General features: G+C 46.4%; 1 protein-coding gene across 1 annotated transcript in view; it reads left to right on the forward strand.

Annotated features, from left to right (window-relative positions):
* The window catches only part of ADAM12 (ADAM metallopeptidase domain 12), a 396124-nt gene that overhangs the window by 252773 nt on the left and 127893 nt on the right, over positions 1–15458 (forward strand). The window contains exon 4 of the mRNA XM_007449628.1: positions 10464–10542. Within this exon, the coding sequence (XP_007449690.1) occupies positions 10464–10542 (79 nt within the window). The remainder of the gene's footprint in view (positions 1–10463; positions 10543–15458) is intronic.

Raw genomic sequence — 15458 nt, forward strand, 5'->3', positions numbered from 1 at the left:
TCCCTACACCAGTACACATAAAATCACCACACTTACGTGATTATTCCTCAGACTAGAGGTGAACAGAATCCTGATGCATAGCATTCCTAACTGTGCCTTTCCATTTGTAGCCCATGGCAATAAATGAGAAATGGACAGACCCACCCAAGCCAAGCTACAATTTCTAATTGTTTTCAAAGGCAGGTATTGGCATATTAAATACAGTGTCTATTTAAGGGGAGATGAGCACAAAAGGCAAGTGTGTTAAGTGTGGCAGGAAGAGCTTGGATGGCAAAGTCGGATAATCCATACAGTACTGTCTGTGCAACCATGGATGAGTCACTTAACCTCTCTGAGCCTAGGTTCCTCATCTCCGAACAGCATCTGCCGACTATGGCTGTTGTAAAAGTTAAATAAAACAATGCTTATAAAGTGCTTTTGCTTAGTAAGAGTTCAAACAAATATTATCTACTGCTGCTGCTATTACAGCCAACTGGTATTTTTCAAAAGGAAGAGGAAAGTTCTAAGGCCTAAAAAGAATGGCTGTTTTGCCTATGTTGGTGGTGATGTTTGAAGAACACAATGGAAGCTAAGCTATAGAATCTATTTTTGCAATCCTTTCTGAGAGAAGTGGGTGTGGGGCTTTATTTACCTTTGGAAATAATAGTTTACTGGGTTTTCAACTTTTCCTGTTTTACAGCCCTATTTTTCTAAAAATTATGTTAATTAAGCTTGATAGGTCTCATACTATGAAGACAGTCTTATCACATCAAGAACAACCTAGAACAGGGAATTCCCTGGCAGTCCAGTGATTAAGACTCGGCGCTTTCACTGATGTGGCGTGTTCGATCCCTGGTCGGGGAACTAAGATACCAAAAGCCACGTGGCACAGCCCCCCAAGAAAACAGCCTAGAACAGTTGTAAGCCCACAGGCCAAAGACTCCCGAACCACAGATGGTCATTTAAAAGGGGGAAAAGTAGCCCAAAGCTTTAGGACCATGTAGAATGACAGCTGTGGAGCTATAAAGGGAGGAACCCACCATTTTTCACGTGCTTTCATCTTCCAGCTGGAAAACGCAGTTGGCAAATCAGCCCTGCTGTTCTTAAAGAGATTTCCACTGAGTCTAAAACTGTCCACAGTGGCATATGTAATCTGTTCACTTCATGAATGGAGAGGGTCATCTGAATAGTCGGAAATGTCAGGAATAGCAACATATTTCAGTGTCAGTGCCACGGGATTGGATCCAAAATTCTGTGTACTTGTGACTTAAAATGGAAGCAGTATAGTAAGAAATTATTTTGCAGGAAACGTAATTGTCCCCTACAGTTTCTAAAATGCTGTATCAACAGTTTTATTTATTATGGTTTGTGAAACTAAATGAGAAAGAGCTGGAGAAAGGGAACTTTTTTTTTAATTCCAGGAAAAAAAAGTTGTTTTGATCATTTTGAGTCTCTTAGTAAATGGAAAATAACAAAAGAAAACCAAATGTAAATGCTTCATTGTTTGTACAGATGTACAGATCCCTAAATTGTTGGGATCCCAAAATGCTGAAATCGTAACCAAAAATAATTTGAATTTTATAGCTAAATTGAATTGAGTGCTGAGAGAAACAGCATAAGCCCCATTAGCATTGTGGGAAAAATGATTTCAGAAATAGAGGGAATATGATTTGCTGCTGCTTTTTTTTTCAGACCTTCAGAATCATGTCTTCCTGGCAAGGCAGTGTTGACCAGTGGTTAGGATGAGGCTGGCTTTGGAGCCAAAGAGAGACAAGTTCAGTCTCTACCAGCACGGCTATGCAGCTTTGGACAAATCACTTCACTTCTCTGAGTGATTTTCCTCTTCCTGGTTAGGCAGTTGATAACAGTCCCTACCACACAGCGTCTCTGCCAAGAAAGAGTAAGAAAGTGCAGTTGACAAGCAGGTGGCCCAGGGCCCGACACACTCTGATCCAACAAAAGGCAGGAGCTGGAGGGAGGTGGACAAGCTGATGAAGGTGACAAGACGGGGATGGCGATGTGGTGGTGCTTTGCTTTCACTCCCCAAATCAAGAACCCAGGGCATAAGTTATTTAACAGGTTATGATGACTCTTCCCACAAGGAAAACAAAAATCATAAATATTTGCAAAAACCACGTTCTGAAAGAGATTCAACCAAAGCTCAGATGTAGAAAATACCAGATCTCTGATTCTTTTTCTTAGTTTCCACTTCCTTCCTATCATTTCATATCTCAATGCACTGTCTTTATAGGGAATTATTCAGTTGTCTGATCTCTCCATAAAATAGTCCAGAAGATTCAATGACATCCAATGACATCAGAGTCCCATGATTCTAACCAGGCTAGCATTTTCACTAAAAACCAGAGTGAGTTCTTCCAGAGTATGAAAGAATCCAGAATCCGGTCTGGGTACATACTGGCTTTTTTCCTCAATCTTTTCTCTATCTTTACTTAGCTCTGGTTGAGGAATAGATAATTTTCAATAAAGGATATTCTTTTTAGTAACTGGGAAAATCCTGATCATGATTTTTAATTATGGTTTTTATCGTGCGCTGCGTTTTGTTAACGCTCCAAGCAGTCTATCCCTCATGTGAAAGTCTTTGTAGCTGTACTTCCAAATTCTCATAAAAGAAAACCATTACCCAAATTTATATATGAATGATTTTGTAATTTGTGGAATAATAACTTGCGGTGGAGTAAATCTGCAGCAGAAAACTGGGTTGGATCCGTTGAACACCAAATGGGTTTCACTAGGAAGATCACTGAAGCCTCCAGTGTTTGTGTGATTTAATTGCAGAGAGTATCTGAAGTGCCTTCTGATGTTAACTGACAAACAAGAGCTGTCTTATGATGCTTTTGCTTGAATATGCTGCATAGAATAATTAAACCCGCAAACCATACGCATAGTCTTCAAAGAAATAATAGGAGAAAGGTAACATGTCATCAATGAGATTTTCAGATTCTAAGTAATTGATGCCAATCTTTAAGCTTTCCTTTCCCTGTTTCTCTCATTTAAGCAGTTCTAACGTTGAGGTCAAGTTGTCAGGGTGGTCCTGACAGCACTGGGAACTCTTGAAATAACAAGGAAGTGAATGTGATTATCCACACACCCCCACACCCCCTCCACGATCGGTGACAACAATTTCAAACCAAAAAGAGAAGTAAGAAATTTTAAAAAGGAAAGAAATTTCTTTCAATTTTTAATTGATCCAATCAGTTTGGATACATTCTATCCAAACTGAGTTGCTTTTCTGTGATAACGATTCAGTTTGTGCCCTCTATTTATTGGTTAAGCGTTTACTGTGAGCTAGGCATCATGCTAGGCTTAGGGATGTAGCTTTTGCCCCTTAGCTCAACCCAACGTGGGCGAACACAAGCCAACAAGAAACAGAACAGAACAGGGGAAATTCTGTAACAGAACCTTGGCAGAGCACAAGAGAGGGATAGTTAACTCATTCCAAAGGTGGGGTAGAGAGAGGGCTCCCTTCCAGATGTAAAACTGAGCAGGTATTTCTTCCTGCTTTCCTATGCTTTGGGGAATAAACTATGTCATTTTGGTGAAATCCACCTCATTTAACAATATAACTAAATTATACAATGGTAAATTTAGAGTAGGATCATTTCAACATTGTTCTAAAAGAAGCAATTTGGGGCATAATGGTTCTTATTTCGATACTGAAATCATTTCAGAAATGCAACAGATTTTATAAGGAGGGACGGTATCTACATCCTAGTGTTTCAGTGTAAATTCTAAATGATCATTTTAAGCCCTATCCACCCAAAGACTTTGAAATCAGAAAACACAGTCGTCGACCGGAAGGTAAAAGATTTTACTCGTCCTCACATAAAGCAAAGCGTGTGCTGTCTGAGCGTCTGCATCTTTTTTTTTTTTTAACATCTTTATTGGAGTATAATTACTTTACAATAGTGCGTTAGTTTCTGCTTTATAACAAAGTGAATCAGTTATACATATACGTATGTTCCCATATCTCCTCCCTCTTGCGTCCCCCTCCCTCCCGCCCTCCCTATCCCACCCCTCTAGGCGGTCACAAAGCACGGAGCTGATCTCCCTGTGCTATGCGGCTGCTTCCCACTAGCTACCTATTTTATGTTTGGTAGTGTATATATGTCCATGCCTCTCTCTCACTTTGTCACAGCTTGCCCTTCCCCCTCCCCATATCCTCAAGTCCATTCTCTAGTAGGTCTGTGTCTTTACTCCCGTCTTACCCCTAGGTTCTTCATGACATTTTCTTTTCTTAGGTTCCATATATATGTGTTAGCATACGGTATTTGTCTTTCTCTTTCTGACTTACTCCACTCTGTATGACAGACTCTAGGTCCATCCACCTCACTACAGGTAAGTCAATTTCGTTTCGTTGCACCTCTGTTTACAATAGCCAGGAGATGGAAGCAACCTAAATGTCCATCGTCGGATGAATAGATAAAGAAGATGTGGCACATATATACAGTGGAATATTACTCAGCCATAAAATGAGCATCTGCATCTTTGTCTTCACTCCAAGCCCCTTCCTACACCTTAGGTTCACGGAGTCGGCTGCTTGCTGGAATATCTAAAAGACTGGGCTCAGGCCCCTCACACTCAACACAGCCAAGGCTGAACTCACCCTCTTCTTTCCCTCCTTTAGGAATTACCCGTCTCAGTTGACAGCTGAGGTTCCTAATTCTGCCCGTCTCCTGAATTTCCCATCCCAAAGGCTCCTGTCCTGGTCTGACCCTTTGTTCTTATGCTCACACCAACCTCCTAATTAACCTTCCTGCTGCCTGTTTGTCTTTTCTCCCTCAGAGCCTTATCTCCACGACTGTCAGAGGGGCCTTTAGCTCCAAAGCTTTCATCTGCTCAGGTCACTGCCATGGTTCCCCATCGCGCGATAAAGTCAGTGACTCCTGTCCCCAACCTGCCGATCTGAACAGCAGCACGTCTCCCGACCTCAAACCCTGCACCTCAACAACTTGAAACACCACAGAGTTTTACATCCCCTGTGCCCATCCCTCACTAGCATGCTGTTTCTGTACCCTCCATGCCTCCATGCCTTTGAGGATGTAGTAACTTTTTCTGGAATGCTCTCTTCCTCTTTCTTCCCCACCTCCCCACCTCACTAAGCCCCTCTCAGCCTGATTCCTTCTTCCCCATCTTTCACGACTCACTTGGATACCACCTCCCCGGGGTTAGAAGCCTTTCCTTGAACTCCCACAGTGCTTTAGGTGTATCTCTGTCACGGGGCTCTGATCACTCTGGGTCTGTCCTCCACTCGATGGTGAGCTCTTGGGGTCTTATACCCAATGTCCCACACAATAAATGTTGGTGAAATGAGAGAATATTGAGGTGTCACTTGCAACAGAAAACAAATGGAAAACAGCAAAATCAATTCCTGGCATTTTATTTTCTGGCATAGAGGGGAACAGCATGCCTCGTTAGATCAGCTAATCTAATAAGCAGAGAAAAAGAATGTTCTCATGAAATTATGCATTCATCTTCTGTCTCCATTTGCTGACATACAGAATCCATGTAATTGGATTTTCTCCTTGGGGAAATCTAAGGGAAATAGGTCCACTGCTGTCACATTTCCAATATGGCCATTGTCCACCCACCTTTCTCAGCTTTCTCAAGGGAACTTTGACTTCAGGCCCCTTTTAAATTAGACACGCGTCTCAGAAAACTTTGACTGCGTGCCTTCCCAGTTTCATCCGTGGCTCCTTGGCAGGTCATGGTACCTAAGAGGGATGTGAGTCACGTGTTACCGGGTTTGGGAGGGGATATAGCCCTAGACAAAGGGAGAGTGTGCCTGCAGCATCCCCTCAAATCCAGTCATCCATGCGTCCACCCATCCACCCACCCACCCATCCATCCCTCCGTTATCCCGCTCAGCATGTATTTATCCAGCACCTGGTACAGCGCCTATAGCAGGCATGCAGCAGTTATCCTTGACCAGCCCGCAAAGGCAGCGCCACACAGTAAGAGAGCAAGTTCTGAAACAAAACCACCTGGATGCTGCCGTATGCAGTGTGACCTTGGGCAGGTCAGCTAACCTCCCTGTCTCTCGGCATCCTTTTTAAGTTGGGATAAAATTAGCAGCTAACCCACAGAGCCGGAATCCAGCAATACATATGAAGGGCTTATCACAGTGCCTGGGCTGGGGGTGGGGTCACAGTGAGCACAGAGCCTTCTTTTGGCTTAAATTCTTGAGGGGATATAGATGAATAAATAAACAGGTGAATAAACAAACTAGGAAACCGAAGGGGGTCTGTGATGTGGAGAATGCTGGTGGTGGAGGCTTCTGAGATCAGATGACCTGGAAAGGGCCCTCTGCAAAGATGTTTAAACTCATACCTGTAGGATGGAAAAGAGCCAGCTGGAAGATGGTCCAGGCACAAGGCAGAGCAAATGCAAAGCCCCTAAGGGGGAGAGGGTATGGAATGTTCTAGAACGAGGCAGAAGGCGTGTTGGCTGGGGGGAGAACGAGCCACAGGGACGGTAGGCATCATGCACTAGGAGGGTGAGGTTGTGAGCACTTGGGAGGTGGTGGAAGGCGTTGGGATTGTATCCAAGTGGGATGGGGAGCCGTTCAAGGGTTTTCAGCGGGGCAGTGGTATGACCCCAGCGTGGGACCTGGGCACTGTCACTGCCCTGGGCTCTTCACAGCCTAAGGGAAACATGCGGTGGACCACCTGGCACTGGGACGAAATCGGAGTCAAGAGGGGGTGGGTTCTGATAGCGGTGTGGGGATGTCCGAGTCCCAGTTCCCAGACCCACGGGACGGAGCGTCGGCCTCAGAGGCCAGGCCATGTGGCTTCCCTCCGTCTCCTGTTCCAGTCCCTCGTGGGAAACAGAGGCTTGAGAAAGCTCTGGATTTTCTGAGCTCTCCATGCTGAGGCTGCTGTGGGAAAGGCCGAGCCTCCGTCCTCACGGAGCATCAGCCCCCATCTGGGCTCCGTGTGGGAAGATGTGCCACTCACAGTGGTATCAGTGTGTCTGAGCTGTGTCGGCGTTTCTTTTCCAGACTGAGGAAAGCTCAAAAAGGGGCGTGTCCTTCAGTGTCTTCGCTGTAGGGGGACACTCTCAGGCTGTCCTCAGGAGCCCCCATTTCAACCTCTGTCAATAAAAGGAGACATAGGACAGGACTGAAGGACTCGCTAGAGCTCAAAGTATGATGGTGCTTTTGTAATTCTGTTTAAGTGGCATTTGGACACAATGAAAAACAGTGGGGTTCCTTAGGCAGAAATATTCATGGGTCTTTGTCTTACTGGACTGAGTGACATTTTAAAACCTCATCATTCATGTTACTGCCATTAAAGCCCCACATTCTTGGCGTCCACCAGCTCGCTGACTGCAGTCTACCAAATGTTCATCCTCCCACATCTCCGGCTTTCCAGACGGATTTTCCATGTTTCTCATCTGTGAAGGGAATCATCTTCTCGGACATCCATCTTTCAGTTAGAAAGCCTTGCAACTCTCTGTCTTTGGTCTACAAATTCCTCCTCTTTGTGCTACGGTTCTTAGTACTAGGTATATTCGTATACCTTGATTCGTCCAAAAGGAGGATCCAACATTGTTAGGAACAGAATTACTAAATTATTCATAAGAGGTAAGTAAAATAAAATGATTACTGAGTAGTAAAGCATTAATAAGTAATCATGATTTCAATTACATTAAATTTGCCTTTTCGCCTTTCTCTGCGATCTTGAAGCTTACTAAGCTCCCTCCTTCACCAAAACCGTTAGGCCTTGATGGGTCCCACCTCACTCAGGCGATGGCTTCTGTCCTCGCTGTCACCTGTGCTCTGGGCACCGGCCACCTGTTGCTCTGCAGCTCTGCCCCCTGCCCCTCTCTGCCCCCATCTCTCCAGCCTGTCCCTTTAGATGACTCCCTCGCCTCTTCACACCCCATCTCTCTGCTCCCCTTTAGAAGCACCCTCTGGAAAATGTCCATGACCTCCCCTGTCCCCACCTCCTGGGCCGACCCCTGCAGCTGCCCCGGCAAGGTCGCTATCCTCCTACCCGTTCCTGAAGCTCTGGGCCATGTGAAGCACGACCACCAGCTCCTTCTCCAAACCCTCATCACCTCCCCTGGCCGCCCTCCTTCCTCTGCTCCTGACCTCCAGGCGGGGCTGCTGGCAGCGAGCCCGCCCCGGGGGCCCTGTGACACCCCGAGGAGGGACGCTTAGGAGATGGGAATCTGAGGCCAAAAGCCGCAGGGAGGTTAACCTCCTCCAGCCAGATTTATCTCCTCCTGAGCAGAGGGAAAAGTGAGGGGTGCGGAAGGGTCTGTGAGCTTTGTCAGTGAGTGTGAGAGGCTGTCTGCCTTTTAGATTTTGGGCACTTTCTTCTCAAACACTCGCTGTTAAGTGGAGTGCAACTCAAGACCCGCTGTGAGGGTCTAACTGATTTAAACCAGGCATGTCCTAAATAAATCGAAACCCATGTAAAACGGGGAGGTGACTCTCAGTTCTGGACTCGGCTGGGGGAGGGTCTGAGAAGTCTGACTTTGTAAGAAACGCTCTCTCATCTGTTACATTTGCAGCGTTGCCACTTTGATTTCTTCCCTTCCACATTTATCAGGACTCTGGTTGCAAAACCCAACTGGAACCAGCTGAAGCAAGAGAGAGGGGGTTCTTGAGGAAAAGGAGAGGCAAAGTGGGCCCCCAAGGCAGCTGGAAGATTTCCTCTTTTCTGTCCTTTGTCGCAGCTGGTGATGGCTGGGTTTTCCCCGGGGCAGCATCCTCCTGCAGCCAGGTCCAGGCCGAAGGAGGCCCTGAGTGCATTTGTGTGTAGCTTTGAGAAGGAAGAGGAAAGACCTCTTCTCCAGAAGCCCTAGCTCCAGGCAGGCTGCAGGGAAGCTTAGAGATTGGTTAGCTTGGGTCCCACACTCATCTTGGGACTGGGGATGGAGCGACCCCAGCAGAACCTAGTGGTACAAAGTGCATTCCCTGGGCAGGGAGGGCGGACAGCATCATTGCTGCGTGCTGCACCTCCTGCAAAGTCCAGTATTTAAAACAACTCTCGACTCGTTATTGCCCAGACGGATAAAATCCAGAGATGTTTAGAGCTCTTCCCTGCTTCCCACCAACCTGGCTCCCCAGATTCCAGACCCATGGGTCTCCTGGCCTTGCCATCCTCTGTCTGGAATCCCCTTCTCCCAGCCCTCCTTTGCCTGGCTGACTCCCCCTGTGTTCTCTCTAAAGCCTCCCCTTTTCACTACCCTCCACCCGCTGTGCGTCCGTTCACGCAGAAGACTCTGTTCCTGCCTCTGTGACAGCCCTCCCCTCACTGTGTTATGTTTTGTCTGTCACCTCACCAGGCAGTGTCCTTATTTATCTTTATATCCCAGCAGCTGGTATAGCACCCAGCACGTAGTCGGTGCACAGGAAATACTTGTTGCAGTGATGTTGAGAAGGATAGCATGTGCATATGACAGCAGAAATCCCAAAATAGTCTAAAACCTACACAAGTTCAGGCTCTGCTACCATCAGTGAAGGTGTAAGTAGATAGCACGCAATTTTAGTTCAGGGTAAATAGAGCTGTTGCTTCTCTACCAAGTCATCCGAGAAATTCAGTATTTCCACATATCCAAAATCATTCTTCCTCACCTCCTACGGCACTGTTTCTAACATTTCATTGTTGTTTTATTTAAATAAATTTATTTTTTTTGTTTATTTATTTTTGGCTGCATCGGGTCTTTGTTGCTGCGTGTGGACTTTCTCTAGTTGCGGCAAGCGGGGGCCTCTCTTGTTGCGGAGCACGGGCTCTAGGCGCACGGGCTCAGTAGTTGTGGCTCACAGGCTCAGTAGTTGTGGTTCACGGGCTCTAGAGCACAGGCTCAGTAGTTGTGGCACACGGGCTTATTTGCTCCGCGGCACGTGGGATCTTCCCGGACCAGGGCTCCAACCCGTGTCCCCTGCATTGGCAGGCGGATTCTTAACCACTGTGCCACCAGGGAAGCCCCTCATTGTTGTTTTAAACTATCCTTTGACATTTTCACATTGACAGCTGGCTCCCCCACCTGCAGGAGAAATAGCAATATTGTGGGTCCAAAATTATTTTTCCAGCGGGAGCTTAGCTGCTGCTTCTAGATAGTGGGGCCTTGTGACTTCCAGAAGGGCGGTTCTCCCAACTCAGAAATCTGCGTGTGCTGCTCGTAGCAGGGTGTGTGCACATGTGTGCATGTGCACGTGTCCACACACACCTGTGTGTGTTGGAGGCATGAGGCGGGAGCGGGTGAGAAGAGCATCCACGTGTACTCTGGGGGCCACTGTTCAAAGCACATGCATCTGAATCTCACCTGCCTGAGTCTCATCCTGGCTCTCCCTGGGTAACCTGAACAGGTGAAGGCCCTACGGGAGCCTCAGCAGGTCATCTATAAAATAAGGAGGGAATCAGATCCATGCCACCCTACAGCCTAGACATCCACGAGCAACATATCATTGCGATTCTACGCTCATCTTTTATGTTGTTTTTATTTTTCCACAGAGGCCTCATTGCCAGCAGTTTCATAGAAACCCACTATCTGCAAGATGGCACTGATGTCTCCCTCATTCGAAATTACACAGTAAGTCATGCATGCTTGGACCACCATGATACTCTGCTGTCAGATCTGTGCTTAAACTCCGTAGCTGTTTTATTCTAAGCAAAGTCACAGGCCTAGATCTTTCACTTAGACCCTGAGAAGAGTTTGAGCATTGCTTACGGTTTGGGCATTCCATTATAACTCCAGAAAAACTTGGCTTTGGCCAGGCATGTGCCAGGACAGTCCTTGAAGGTATGGCTTGATTGCAGGCTGACACTGAACCCACTTGCCAGTGACCATGGGATGCTAAGCTGGGCAAATCCTTCCTGGAAACCAAGCCCAAATTAGAGATGGCTCAGAAAGCAGTCACCCCTGGGCTGAACTTGGCTGCATTAAACTTGTAAGTCCCTTAAAGAAATTCAAAGGAAAACTGACTCTGCTTAACCTTTCATAAATGTATCCACCGTGTCCATATAATTCTATATCATGGTTGTTACTGGAATGTGACATTTATCACCTCTTAGCTTTTCTAGTATCTGAAGTTTTATATGTAACTTAGACAAGATGTGAACTTTATTCATTTATTCCTCTTAACAAACGCTTAGTGTGCTCAGGCCCAGGTGTGAATGTGGGCATTAAAGAGAGTTGCTGCCCTCTGAGGACCAGGATGATTACTTGTTTTAAAGAGCTATGGGTGGGGCTTCCCTGTGGGGCTTCCCTGGTGGCGCAGTGGTTGAGAGTCTGCCTGCCGATGCAGGGCACGCGGGTTCGTGCCCTGCTCGGGGAAGATCCCACGTACCACGGCGCGACTGGGCCTCTGAGCCATGGCCGCTGAGCCTGCGCGTCCGGAGCCTGTGCTCCGCAGCGGGAGAGGCTGCAACAGCGAGAGGCCCGCGTACCGCAAAATAATAAATAAATAAATAAATAAATAAATAAATAGCTTTTTTTTCGTTTTAAAAAGAATAAGCTTAGAGAAAGGCTTTACATTTACAACTGAAATGTCGTCAAGTAGCCATTATTGTCGGCAGAATTTTTGTTAATGCCTGACCAAGCTTGGGAGAGTCAAAGAAATCCCTGGGAAGCAGAAATAAAACCAGGGATGTAGGCTCAGAGCACTAAGCTGGTGAGTTGAGGTCACGGGACCCCCAAAGGGCTATTCAGGACCCAGAGAGAGGACCCCGTGCTTGGGGGTTGGGACCAAAGAAGTGGGCGTCTGCAAATGAGAATCCCACGAAGGCTTGGGCCCCAGAGAGATGCTTCCTCTGTGAAGAAAGGGACAAGTAAAACTTCAGTCCAGAGAAGGGGCAACAGAGAGAATTGTCTCCAGGTGTCCTGGATTGAACAAAGATTTCATAAAAAATAGAGAAAGTGAAACCCGAGCTAGCCTCATAAAGTGTATATTTGGAATGGGGTGGACTGGTGTTCACATTTCTAATACCAGCATAGGAATGGAATTCCCAGTAAATGTTGGCCTCAGAACTGGTCCCAAATCAGCAGCCCTGCGTCCCATGGGCCCAAGCTGAAAATAGTTCTATAGGGATATTTCTACAGCCCAGGTTACCTGAGATTCCCACATCAGAAACAAAGAAGACTATTATCAAAGATGTGACCCAAAATCAAAATCACAAAACACACGATTAACAAAAGCCAGCGTAAATGACAAGGGAAATGAGAATTAGCACCTCCAGGAATGCGAGATAATACAAAAGTCAGAGAAAAATCTGAAACATTTTAAAGAGAACAGAATAGGTCCAATAAAAATTCCAGAGTGAAAATACAGGGGAAAAAAAAAACTAAAGAAGCACCGACAATGCTCCCCATTCTGCTCAAGCCATGGGATGGGCAGTTTGTTTCTCAGTGGTGTCATTAAGGACCAGTTGTTGGTTTTAGAAGGCGGAAGGGACAGTGAATACAGATTTGTCCCTATTGAGCTTGTGGTGGGACAGCGTAGTAAAGGTGTTCAGTAGGCAGATAGGTGTATGACCCTGGAGCACAGGATAAGGATGGAGGCCACAGAAGACCTGAGGGTCCATCTGAGATATAAGTAATCCTTGGTGCCCTGACTTCACTTGACTTTTTTCTTTCCTCTTTTTCTCTCCTAAGAGGATGTCCTTTATACGCCTTTAGAATTAGCACAAAAGCTCTCCTAACGGTATAAATTGTTGTTCCAAATAGAAACAGATAAAAGAGATCCTAGAAATTCTTGACAATAGGCTCACGTCCTCCAAATCTCCCTTATAGATGATAGTGAAGGTGCTTGTTGATTACAGACCATCTAGAAGATGTAAGATATTCTTCCAAAGTTATTTTAATAGTTTCATGTTTTCTGTCTCCATGTCCCTGACCAATTTCCTCTTCTTAGGGCATTTTTGGTCCTTTTTTCTCATCTGGGAAGAAAACACATGATAAGAGAGAAGAAGAAATAGATGACTAGATAAACGAGGGTCCAGCAGCCGCTGGGGCTGTTTGGGACTTGGATTGCGAAGGCTGAAGGCTATAGATCCAGGCATCTTAGAAAACAGCCTGGATGGAAGGGCACTGGAATGTTGATGGCAGTTGTCTCCGGTGGAGACTCTGTGTTTTTCTATGTGGCCTGATTGATGTATGTATGGGGTGGTGGATGGGTTACATTTCTCATCTTTCCACGAGGTCACTGTATAGACAGGCAAACACCTCCCGCCACCCCGACTCACCCCCTCACTCCTCCCTGGAAGCATCTTCTCAGGGAGAGGAGGGCGGGAGGAAGCAGGCCCTGGCAACCGCTGGTCTCTGCTAACGGGGGAGGGGGCAGAGCCCCTGCCTTGGAAAGGCCATGAGCTAGCCGTGCTGTCTCCCCTCGGTCGAGTGTGGGTGAGCCCTGCCGGCCCCTTTGTGGAGTGTTCCAGGCAATGGTCTCCAGCTTCACCAAGATGGGTCCTCAGGCTTGGCTGATGAGAGCAGGGTGGGGAGACGAGGGGAGACGAGGGTTAAAATTGCAGGAAGCCTCACCTCTGCCCTGCCCTGAGTTGCGTCCTCTGATGGAATATACCAGAAAGCCCTCTTTCAGAAGCAGATAAGCCCGTGGTGTGTTTTGAGCTTCATCGCACTCTTCGAATCCTTCCTCAGTAGGTGAACCAACTGGAGGCGGGGTTAACTGGCACCCCGAGACCTCCAGAAACAGCAAGCATATGTTGCCTGTACAATTAGAAAAACAATGACTTTTCTCGCAATCTGGGGCCACCTTCCCCCATTCCTTTGAGGGCCTGTTCTGAGCTGTCAGCCACATTACTGTAAAGGTGGGTGAACAATCTCGTTCACTAAAGAAAACCCTTAGCCCTAGACAGCCCATCTTCCAGCAGAAACCCTTTAAGGGCAGCTCAGGGCCTCATACTGTCTTTCGTGGTGAGGACACAGATGCAGCTTTGGAGGTTTTGTTTCTACTGAATCAGGCTGGGAAACAAAAAGAAATGTGCTGATTCATCCCCTGTTCCCCCAAAGTCAGCACACAATGGATTTCCCTAAATTTAAAATTATACATAAAATAAGAACCACTTTTTCGCTAGCATCTTCCTTTTTAAAATTTAATCTCTCAACAATCAATGTAAGCTGGTTGACAAGCAAACTAGTGGCTGATTTTAATTTTGGAATTGATCCCCTGTCTTTTATCTCTCTATTATCCTGACAGGATGAAATATTTGTGGCTTAAGCCTTTGCTGGCCACATCTAAGGGAAGATTATGTCTTATACTGTCTCTTTTAATAAGGCCTGTGGGAGACAATGCCCATGATATTTATGCTGTCTACATCCCAAAAGACAACTCTGGGAAAGGCCAGAGTGCCCTCCAGAATGTCTCCTAAACGCTGTCAGTGCTTTGGTCCAAACACATCCTTCTATTACATGCATGTTAACTGAGCAGCCCCGTTTTGCCAGGCCCTGTGACTCCCACTGACAATAAAAACAGACAGGAGACCCACATGGAGCTGGAGGGTAGAGACTGACATTATTCCAAGAATCACAGACCAAATTAAAATCTGTGCTAAGTGCACCAAAGGTAAAGGCGAAGGGGCCTAATCTAGTCTAAGGAATCATGGAAGACATCATGGAGGAAGGAACATGTGAACCAAGATCTGAAGTTTAAGGAGGCATGAACCAGAGGATGGGAAAAGGAAGGACATTTCTGGCTGATGCCAACTTTTAACTGGAAGTGGGGAAATGTCTACAATTTGACAGGGACCAGAGTATGTAGGACTTGGAGGCCAAGGTGACAATTTGGTTGTCATGGAGGAGGAAGCCATTAAAAAGTGTCAACCAAGGGGATGTCATAACTAGGGATAGACTTTGGAAGATTCCACTGGCTGCAGCTTGAAGGTCATCAGACGGTCAAGAGCAGAAATCCAGCAAGGTCAGGCAGTTGGCTCTCGTGGAAGAGCCCAAAGCCCGGGTAAGAGGAGATGGCTGCTGGGACCATGGGCATGGAGATGGAGAGAAGGAAAAAGATCTGACCTTCTACACCTGAAGGGTTCCATTTGTTGTATGTGTTTCTCATTCAAAAAATTTATGAAAACATTTGCTATAATAGACGTCCAAAGGGGACCTTCAATATTAACTGAGGCTGGACCATCAGACAGGCATGAAAATCCCATATCTTGATCAAAAGTATTGTTTGAGTGACATCCCATTCGTTTCCACGGCAAATGTGTTTCCTATCAAAAAGGAGTAGAACCTTTTACAATCGGCTAGGACTGAACATGTCAGGGCAAATGGGTATTAGAGAGTCAGCTATACCCCATCTCTGTTAGAGAGCATCTGACGAGGATGGAAGATGATTCTGGGGGTAGGAGGGAAGGCAGAGACCATTCCCGTCTCGTACAGGTACCAGGTACGAGCTAGGCCGGTTATCACATTCTTAAAAAATGATTTAAAATGGACTTAACTTCCCTAACATCTCCATACTCTCTGCACGTCTAATTCATCCGCTC

The sequence above is a fragment of the Lipotes vexillifer genome, unplaced genomic scaffold, assembly GCF_000442215.2.
Source record: "Lipotes vexillifer unplaced genomic scaffold, Lipotes_vexillifer_v1.1 scaffold1262, whole genome shotgun sequence".
In the NCBI taxonomy this organism is placed as follows: domain Eukaryota; kingdom Metazoa; phylum Chordata; class Mammalia; order Artiodactyla; family Lipotidae; genus Lipotes; species Lipotes vexillifer.